The 10,388-nt window shown below is 31.0% G+C and overlaps 1 protein-coding gene across 3 annotated transcripts; it reads right to left on the bottom strand.

Moving 5' to 3' along the window:
* Positions 1 to 348: 348 nt before the first annotated feature.
* LOC141698424 (TMV resistance protein N-like) lies at positions 349 to 6,446 on the bottom strand. Of its 3 annotated transcripts, none has more exons than XR_012565094.1 (7): positions 5,894 to 6,446; positions 4,308 to 5,415; positions 3,861 to 4,142; positions 2,476 to 3,774; positions 1,819 to 2,291; positions 1,498 to 1,625; positions 349 to 577 (listed from the first exon to the last, which is right to left on the bottom strand). XR_012565094.1 is itself a non-coding variant. In XM_074503114.1 (5 exons), exons 1-5 carry the CDS (start codon positions 6,382 to 6,384, stop codon positions 1,878 to 1,880), a joined length of 3,594 nt encoding a protein of 1,197 aa, XP_074359215.1. In that variant the 5' UTR covers positions 6,385 to 6,446; the 3' UTR covers positions 1,653 to 1,877. The 3 variants fall into 3 exon arrangements, 1 of the variants encoding a protein (XP_074359215.1); XR_012565093.1 differs by having other exon boundaries at positions 1,521 to 1,625; XM_074503114.1 differs by lacking the exons at positions 349 to 577; positions 1,498 to 1,625 and having other exon boundaries at positions 1,653 to 2,291.
* Positions 6,447 to 10,388: the final 3,942 nt, after the last annotated feature.

The raw sequence follows: 10,388 nt of genomic DNA, 5'->3' as shown, positions 1-10,388 counted from the left end.
ACAAATCAAAATTAAAAGGACGGAGGGAGTATTCTAATCCATATTTTGAAAGAACACTATGACAGACAAATATAGGGAGACAAATGGGTGAAGTCACGAACAGAGTTTAATTTGATTCGGGCATCTGGAAATGATAATGGAATTCGATTCTGTAAATAAGCCCGAACGTGACTATTATTCATTCTGAAATTAGAATTTATCATATTTATTTAATCTCAATAAACATTTGCTTCAATCTGAAATTTTTAGCGCTTGACTCGTTCAATTCAGTTCTCGATTATAAATTGAGAAATCTGCACTCGTACAAAAGGATAACATTAAATGAAAATATAATAATTGTGTGTTCGGTTTTTGCACCAAAAATCATGGGATCAAAAGTAAAAATATCCGGATTCAACATATTTTGATTATGTGTTCAACTTAATCTTTTCACTCTAATATTGTGGATAATGTGTTCAACTTGAACCTTTTCACTCTAATATCGTAGATAAAATACATGTCTTTAAACTAGTTACTAAAATTAGAAAGCTCGTTTAGGCCTGCTCTAGATCCCTGCTGATGAACACCAGAAACCCACCTGAAAATCAAGAAACAAACGGCGAGAGAAATAATTCATTTCAGCTGTAAAAATTTGCTGAAAAATTAGTGAAAGATGGTTATTTAAGCTACCTATTAGTGAAAAATTATTTAAACTACGTTATTAAAACAACTTATTTAGCAAAAAAAAATTAACTTAAAATACGTGTCAGAAAATCAAGGGAATCTATCCACTGCAGAATATGGTACATTTAGTTAGTTATCTGTCCCAACCATTTTTTTTACCGTTCCTTTTTAGATGTCTCATTCAGTTATTTACATTTCAAAACTTATCAAAAATAATTAATGGGTCCCACAATTTTCCCATTTTCTTCCATTTTCACACTACTTTTACTCCCTAATTTCCTTTTTATACATTAAAAATCAATAGTAATCATTAAATGTTAAGCAAGGTAGATGAACTGTCAGACGTAATATAATTTACTTTAAATATTTTAATTAATTAAAGGCTCGAACCTTGTTACATAATTATAAATTCTCCTCCTGGGATTCAAACCTTGATCAAGAAGATAATTATCACATTTTTAACCAAGTTATCATATCTCGCGTTTGTTTTGTTAAAGTAGAGGATATTATTATAATTCCCTCCGATATTTGGTAGGAAGAGTTATTGCTTAGAATTGAAAATTTTAAAGAAATATATTACAATCCCAAGTACCATCCCTCAAAATAAAAATAAGATAAAATTTTAAAAATTATATTTCAATCCTGCACTTAATCCTTCCAAACAAATATATAATATAATTATTCAACTCATAGAATTAATTTTGATGAGATTAGTTATCCGGAAATTATAATCCTGATTAAACAAAAATGGCCTAAATGTATTAAGCCCCAGATTTAATTTTTTTTCTTGATAGGCAAATTTAACATAATTGATCACTGGGAAGGAGCATATACCAGCGAAAAAGACATAAAATCACCTTAGACATTCCTACGATGGATTGGATAAGTTGGTCAATGCAAATGCTGCAATGCAATATTTCCCCATATCTGACCTAAATGTTGTGCAAACCCAAGCACGAGTCCTGTAAAAACAAAAGCAATTGTGGATACTATGAAGTATGAACAATGCATTTTGGCCCAGGTGGATCCGTTCTACTTAAGGTCCATTTAAAAAGTTGCAGGAATGCTTTATCTGCAATGTTTTCGTTACACATCTCGAAGTGCAACCTGTGATATTAACCATATATACAAAGTATAATTGTAATTTTTGCTTACCTTAACAGGGAAACGAATGAAGAGAAAAATAACAGCTGTTTCACTAATTTAGAGAAGTTTCAACTGTTTAGCAAGACCACTTCCTCTCTGTTCATAGGGGTGTGATCGTATTCATCAACCATTTTGTAGAGTAAATGAATTCCATGAATCTCTGCATCCTCCGATGTCGCTTCAATTCTAACATCACCATTTTCGATTGAGAATATTGATCTTGGTATTAGTATCATCAATGATTTGCGGTAACCATTATATGATCGATCACTCCATGTACAATCACCTGTGGTACTTTTAATCGAGTAAGTGAAAGAATTAGTCTTAGAGACTTTAAAGCAAAGGATCGTCCCCCCAAAAACACTTGACATATCTGGCTGCAAATCTGAGTACACTTTTGATGCTAAATGACTCGATTTTTCAATCCACTTGGGAAACTCTGATGTATATATTCTTACTTGATGACCAAATCCAGAGAATATCTGCCACAAATTACAAAAAACAAGACAAGTTAACTATCAAATATGTAAATGTGACAAAAGTAGATATAAATGTTCAAGTTTTTACAAGCTTAAAAGTTCAAATAAGGCAAGTAAAGCAAATCAAGATATATGTACAACAAATCCAAATACCATAGAAATGGTAAAAAAACGAGATTAACCAAACCTGGAACAAACGCTTTGTAAAAACGCATGCCAGAAGAGCTGAACTGCAACCTGTGAAGTGAAGTATTTTAATAGATGTTAACTTCTCCAAGCCTTGAATCTCTTTCAAACCACTACAACCTGTGAGGTTCAGTATCTCCAACTGTTTCAAATCGCATAAATTTGAAATACTTTCTATTGACAAACAACCATCTGCACTTATCCGCTTCAAATTTGGAGGAAGTTCTGCAATAGACACTAGACGACCACAATCTTTAAGATCAAGATTTTGTGGGTTTTTGCACCAACTACTAACACCAGAAGGTTGGGGAATGGAAACAGTCTCAGATGCAACCACACTTGCTTTTATTTCAAGAATTCTTTTAGATAGGGTAGAACAACTTGATCTTGCAAGTTTCACCAATTTTTGACGCCTACAAATATCCAAAATTTCCAGTGAACTCATGTGGCGAATAGTTTTTGGAAGCATTTTAAGGTTCTCGTTATAACTTAATCTTAGTACAACAAGCTTACTAAGATATCCGATTGAATCAGGTAATGTTGAAACCATTAGTCCCTCTGCATTGAGTTCTTTTAGGGTTTTAATATTTCCCAACTCTCTAGGCAATGCTCTCAGCCCTTGACAATATCCAATATCTAGAATTTTCAGCGCTGACAAGTCACATATGGCGTCTGGAAGAGTATTAAGCTTCTTGTTACACCTTAATCGCAGCTCAACAAGCTTACTAAGATGTCTGATCGAATTGGGTATTTCCAAAACAGTTAGTCCCTCTGCCTTGAGCTCTTCTAGGGATTTAATGTTTCCCAACTCTCTAGGCAACACTTCCAGCTTTTCACAATACCCAATATCTAGAATTTTCAGCCCTGACAAGTCACATATGGTATCTGGAAGAGTTTTAAGGTTTGTATTACACCTTAATTTCAGCTCAACCAGCTTACTAAGATGTCCGATTGAATCAGGTAATTTTAAAATAGTTAGTCCCTCTGCATTGAGCACTTCTAGGGAGTCAATGTCTCCTAATTTAGTAGGCAAAGCTTCAAGGGTTTGGCATTTCCCGATATTTAGCACTTTCAGTGCTTTTAAGTCGCAAATGGTCTCCCCAAGACTTCTCAGACTCACACAACCACACAAATTTAAGGAAACAAGCCCCTTGAAGCTTCTACTTGATATGTAAATCTCTTCCAAGCTTTCAGAGCCCTCGAGATTTAAAGTTTCTAGAAACTCGAATTTTGGAATTGTAGTAAAATTTAGAGAAGCCGGCATGTTTAGACTATTTGACTCTTGGAAATTCTGCGGAACCTGTAAAATTAATACAATTGGGAGAAATTATAAAACATTTTAATATCAGTTGCCACACATTTGAGAAACATAGCTACGGTACCTACCTCCCACATTGTTCTCAATTTGCTTCGAGGCAACGCAAGAATAACTAATTTTTGTGGAAGAAATTCTGAAGGTAAACAATTTAAAGGGCAAAACTTCCAACAAAGCCAAGTCACATCTTCAAATGTCTGCTTAAAGCTTCCAGTGAGCTTTACTTTGTTGAGGTAAAGAAATCTCAAGTTACTCATGCTTTTGAATGCTTCTGTACAGAATGATGTTTCCTCTTGTGCATGCTGAGAGCAAAGGTCGTTGTGAGAGATGATACCTTCAATAGCTTCTGTTCCCTAACATATGCACATTAAGAACAAAAGCTAGTTACTTGAAATGTATACACAAAGTTATCTGAAGGAAAAGTTAATTAATGACCATGTATCATAGTTAGAAAGCCATAAGATTAAGGTGTAACCATTATCGAACATATAAAATATGTAATATATAATTGAAATTACCTTGAGCCTCCTCAATACATCACATATTTCTTTTGATACCCACAATCTACTATGTTCTTCAGGCTTACGAGGAGAGTTGTTATACGCAATTTCCCTTCCCATGTCCCTGAGCAGACGATGCATTCCCAACTTATCCTTTTCATCTATTCTTAGTAAACATCTTTTCTTTAGACGGTCAATATTATCATTGACGACCTCGTAACAAGTTTCCAAAATTCGAACAACCTCTTCTTCCTCATGTCCGATGAATAAACAAGCAATGTCTAAGAAAATATTCTGCAGGATTGGATCAACCAATTTTAACGTATCATAGCTAATGCGAAGTCTATCCTCAAGCAGCGCATAGGAAACTCGTTTAAATGAATTGATGATGCCATTCCATCTTTTCTCTTCTTGGTTAAGAAATTTATTACCATAAACCTTAAGAGCTAAAGGAAGCCCTTCAGCACCTTCTAGAATGCCCTTGGATAATTCCATTAACTTGTCGGATATCAAATTCTCTCCAAATGCATGCTGGGCAAAAAGATGACGTGACTCAGCATTACCCAGTTCATTTACCTTGTATCTAGCTTCTGCCTTAATTGTATCCAGTAGATCTTCATTTCTTGTTGTGATAATGATTATGCTCTCCATATGAAATGGTCCTTCTAAGAATTCAAGTGGACTTGGGTCATCCAAATCATCAACAACAATCAAAACTTTCCTCGAACAAATTTTACTTCTTATCAACTCAATTCCACTCTGAACATTGTTAATCTCATATTTCTTACGTTTAAGAATATCATTTACAAGTTGCTTCTGTAAACGTACTTTACCCTTTTCTGTTTCTGATTCTTCTCTAACGTTGGCTAGAAAGCAGCTGCCCTGAAAGCGGTGATAGTTTTGGTTGAACACAGCTATGGCAAGAGTTGTTTTACCTACTCCAGCCATACCATGAATACCAATCCTAATGAAACTTTTTGTATCTTTGCTTTTTCTGCGGAACAATGCCGTTATGTCTTCAACACCAGAATCCAACCCCACTGAATATTTGGGAACATCTAAAGTTTTCGGGTCTATTTCAAATAGAATTCTATCAACGATTTCTTTGATAGAATCAGTTTCATACCTGAGATGCAAATCGTTTTGATATTAAATAGTGCCACAAAACTGAAATTAATTACAGAAAAGTCATATGTACTAGTGGCCTGGTAAGTAGTCGATATTCTTGCGAATGGAGGTAAGGGGGCCAAGTACATTTTTACACTCAAGAATGAAGACTATGTTTTGCAGGCCGATCTAAATGAGCTAAACAAAAGTTTAATACATGTCATTTTGTGAAAAAATTTGTACTGAATTTTGTGCACTAAGCATTTTCCCAATTTGCGTTAGGAGTACATGAGAGGGAAACGGCTCATATTATTTAGCAAAAAAAATACAGCTAACAATTGTGGAATATATCGGAAAAATCGGTATAGCTATCATTACCTTCTTATATACAGAAATCTAAATTTATCTTTATAAAGATTCTTTTATGTATGGGATAATACAATATAGGTATTGTACCATATCACTAAACACCAAGGGAAGTCATAATATTTACTTACATTTTCTCACGGACAGTGTGACCTGAAATCTTCCCCACCGTCTCCAGAGCAACGCGCCACTTTGCCAATGTACATATATCATAACGAGTTGCATGCTTCTCGAAAGCTTCAGCAAATTTCCCTTTCCGGTGTTCCACAACAGCTGGTTCAATCTTAAAAAATACAGGAATGACCAATCTCTTCATTGTTTCAGAATAATCGAAGATCTCTACCAGCTCATCAAGGCACCAACGCGAAGAACCATAATTTTCAGAGAGGATAATAATATAAGTCTTGGATTTTCTAATAGCATCAGGCAAAGCTCTTGCGATTACTTCTCCACTCTGCAGCTCAGGAGTATCCCTGAATGTTTTAATACTCATGCTGTCTAGGGCACTGTATAGATGATCGGCAAATGTATGTCGTGTATCTATGCCTCTGAAGCTTAAGAAAACGTCCCATTCAGTAGGGCTTGAAGTTGAGGGAGTCTGATAAAAATTGAAAGAAGCCATAAATGTAGACAAGATATTCAAGAGCTTAGAAGTTTAAGATGGTTTGGATCTGTAAATTTGTAAGATGCTGTAACATAGTCAACCAAGTCTCTATGGAAGAGAATGGATTAATATATATGGCAGAAGACGAGTGATTCATGATTCTCAATTATTGTGCCAGCTAGGGACTGCATTTGCTTGTACAATTTTTTGGCCGGACAGGGACAAACCTAATAAAGCATATAAATAAATTAGAAAATTTATGATTTTATTATAACTATGGACTTTGTCCCGCGCTAAGCAGGCTCATTATCCGATATTTTAGAAACATAAAAAAATAAATAATCTTTCTTGTAATTATATTATCAGATAACAAAAAATATATAGATGCACCATATTCCTTCTTATAAATGAAAAGAATCGCAATATCGTATTATGAAATGGTCAGCCTCTTAATAACGAACAATTAAAAAGCATATTAATGCACAAAACAAATGTGATTGTGATATGCAAATAAAAATACATGAACTATTACTTGGTAAAACACTTGAATAAATATTCAAGAATTTTCTTCTCCAAAAAATTTTGAGCGTTAAGCAAAACGTGTACTAAGATTTTTTAATGGTTATATGTGTTCTTAATTAAGGATCATAAGAAGAGATCTCAGTAACAATCGAAAAACTTTATTCCGTAGTATAATATGTGCAATACCTCATTTATCTTGCCTAACAGGTATAGGGACTCGCAAAAATGTTGCATCTGAATAAGAAACAATAATTTGATATACTCTCTTTACTATGCAGAGTTTGATGTTCTTATAGTTTGATGTCCAATGATGCAGAAGAGCATGTGTGTGTTCAAGTAGAGGACCAACAACTGGCTAATATAATTTAATTCAGTAGACTAATGATAAAATACAGCGTGAAGAATTAACTATCATGGACTGGTGCCTAACAGAATGACGTTTGAATCCTCAAATTTTAACTTAATGGTGTATTATGATTTGACATTAATTAGGTGCCTCAAACTTCGACTGGCAGGCTACAAGCGCTGGATTAAAGATGATTTTTTTAAGTTCAATCGATCTAATTATATACTCTTTCAGTCCATCCAATTGTTATCGTTTCCGAGGAAGTGTGCGACACGCATTTCAAGATGAATAGAAAGTACAGTTCTATGACTTTTTAAAAAAAATATTTGTTCTGAATAAAAATAGAATATTTATAATTTTATTCATAATTTTTTTTTAAAAACGTTATAGAATTGTACTTCCCATTCATCTTAAAATGCATGTCGGACACTCTCCTAAAAATGATGATAATTGAGAGGGACGGAGGAAGTAGTAGATTTTACTCGAAAGCGCCTTACGACGCCGCCTCTCATTTCATTATAACAATATTATTATATGTAAACATTTTTATTATGATTTTTAAAAAAAAAAAACAATGGTATCATTATCATTGTTGTTACAACAATTCCAATAACCCTTTAAAAATAATAAAAAAAAATATTTTTAACTTTCTAATGAAGTAAAAGTATTAAATACAGCAACAATCTCTTTTCAACTTTTTAATAATCTTAAAAATAATGTTCCTAAATATGGGGATTTGATTGATTTATTTATTTATTTGTTGAAATAAGAGTCGAAATTTGTAACAGAATTTTATTTTAACATATTTGTAAGTTTATCAACATATCTATATGTTATAAATTTATAGATAACACATTTTTAAGGTTCGATATCCATATTTAGGTTCAGATAAAAAATTTCACTTTAATTTGACCGATAAATTATCCATTTTCAAGATTTTTATCCATATTTCGGTTAGTAAAAGATCCATAAACTTATTTTGACCGATCCTGAAATATAGAACACATCTTCAATTATAGAAATTTTGGATTGCAATTTCAATATGATCATATAATTTATACTATTCGACTCCTACTTCTGATATGTGCTTGAATTTAACTATCAAAATAAAATGATTTATATTAATCTCATTAATACAAATTTGAATGACTTTTTAAATTTTGATATAGATTATCCTATAACATATATAATATGTACACCAAAATATCTAACTAATCAAATTTAATTATTACTGTATATATAAATACAATACGTTTTATTTAATAAAATATACTCTAAATTATATTATTCAATTATGAATAAAATTATTTAATTTATTATTGTCATAATTAAAAAAAATGTATGCATCGCACGGGGCTATGAAATTCGTACCAGAGTATAATTTTCAGAAATTTTCCACTTTATTCTATCTTATTATATAATACATATTATTCGACGGAGCCTCACGCTATCGCCTCGCATATTATTACATATCGTTATAAAAATATTATCATATACAAACATCTTTATTATGATTATATAAATATGAAAGAGAGGGAAATTATTATTATTTTGAATTTTGCAAAATTATTAATTATTTTCTTTAACAAAAAAATGGTTGTTACAACAATCACAAATAACCTCGTAAAAGAAAAATAATGTTATTACATTTTTGATGAAACAACCCTATAATAAAATTATTGTTATTACAAATTTGATGAAATAAAATTATTAAATACTGCACCAATCTCTTTTTCATTCTTTAATAACTTAATAATAATATTTTTAAATTATATGTAGTTCAATATTTTTTAATTATATATCATTTATATAGATATTTAATTTACTTTCAAATAAGAGTGGAAAATTCGTAACAAAATTTTATTTTCACAAATTCGTAAGTTTAATATATATATATATATATTGATAAAATTACTTGACAGTGTCTAAGGACGAGATCTCGCATTTCATTATACAAATTGTATCGTATAAAAACAACTTTATCACGATTATGAAAATATATTAAAGTCTTCATTATTGAATTAGGTAGGGAGGTGTCTTAATAAAAATATATAATTTAATAATCAATAATTTTTTTAGTTGTTAATCAACAAACTTCATAAAAATATATAATTTAATAAACAATTTTATTATGATTATAAAAATATAAATGTCTTCATTATCTAATCAATGAATCGAACTATATTAAAAAAATAAATAATTAATGATTTAATAAGTAGTAACAATTTTTTCAACCAACTCTAAATTTGCTTCAATTTTGTAATTATAAAATGACCGAATCTTATTTTTATCCAGTATAGTAGTTACAATTTTTTTGTATACTCGCTGTTTGAGATTTTTGAAATTGTATTTTTTAGAAACATTTTTTACAACTCATGATAAATTATAATTAAAAATTAATTTCCAATCATTTCAATTTTGTCCCGGTCATATATTTATAAGTACTAAGTTTTGCCCAAAAAACTTGTTGTCTTTTATCTAGAAATAGGTTTATAGAGCAATATGTTAATAATTTTGAATTTCACTAAACCATTTATTTATTTTAATATAATTGTTGTTGCATCAACACAAACAACCTTAAATAAAATATTATTACTGTTTTAAAAAAGAAGAATTATTAAACCCTATAACTCCACAATTTTTTTTATTATCTCGAGAGTTAGCACCCCCATCTCATTTTCCACCCTATCTACCCATCTCCATCCCTTTTGTCACATCTCAATTCTCTCTCTCTCTTTCATTAGAATCTCAATAAGTGACTAATCTCGTCAAATGAAATTTTTTTTTGTTCACAATATAATATAGATAATGTATTTTTGGTCTCGATAAATTAATAATCTCAATTAATAAATAAAATATTTCGGTCTCAAGAGTATTCATTTATCGAGATTTAACTGTATATTCATCTCACATAGCCGCCCCTTCTCCATCCACATAACACTTTCTCTTATTTTATAATTTTCTTTCAACAAACATCATCTATTTTTTTTGCTCGTTCTTCAATAAAATCGAGTTTTGGATTCAAAAGTTCGGTATAATAACATATTAAAATTTGGTGTCATTTGAGATCTTTGAATTTTAGATTTTTTTCATTTCGTTCTATTTGAGTCATTATTTTTATGTTTGATTTTCTCGTTTTATGCGAAGTGTCTTA

The sequence above is a fragment of the Apium graveolens genome, chromosome 11 (genome assembly GCF_009905375.1).
Source record: "Apium graveolens cultivar Ventura chromosome 11, ASM990537v1, whole genome shotgun sequence".
NCBI classification, from domain to species: Eukaryota; Viridiplantae; Streptophyta; class Magnoliopsida; order Apiales; family Apiaceae; genus Apium; species Apium graveolens.
This window is presented reverse-complemented; position numbering and strand designations above follow the sequence as displayed.

Coding starts and splice junctions, on each gene's coding strand:
- LOC141698424 (XM_074503114.1), bottom strand. CDS start 6,384: ATGGCTTCTTTCAATTTTTATCAGACTCCCTCAACTTCAAGCCCTACT. Junction 4,143..4,307: donor ATGTATTGAGGAGGCTCAAG/GTAATTTCAATT, acceptor TGCATATGTTAG/GGAACAGAAGCTATTGAAGG. Junction 2,292..2,475: donor TTACAAAGCGTTTGTTCCAG/GTTTGGTTAATC, acceptor AATTTGTGGCAG/ATATTCTCTGGATTTGGTCA.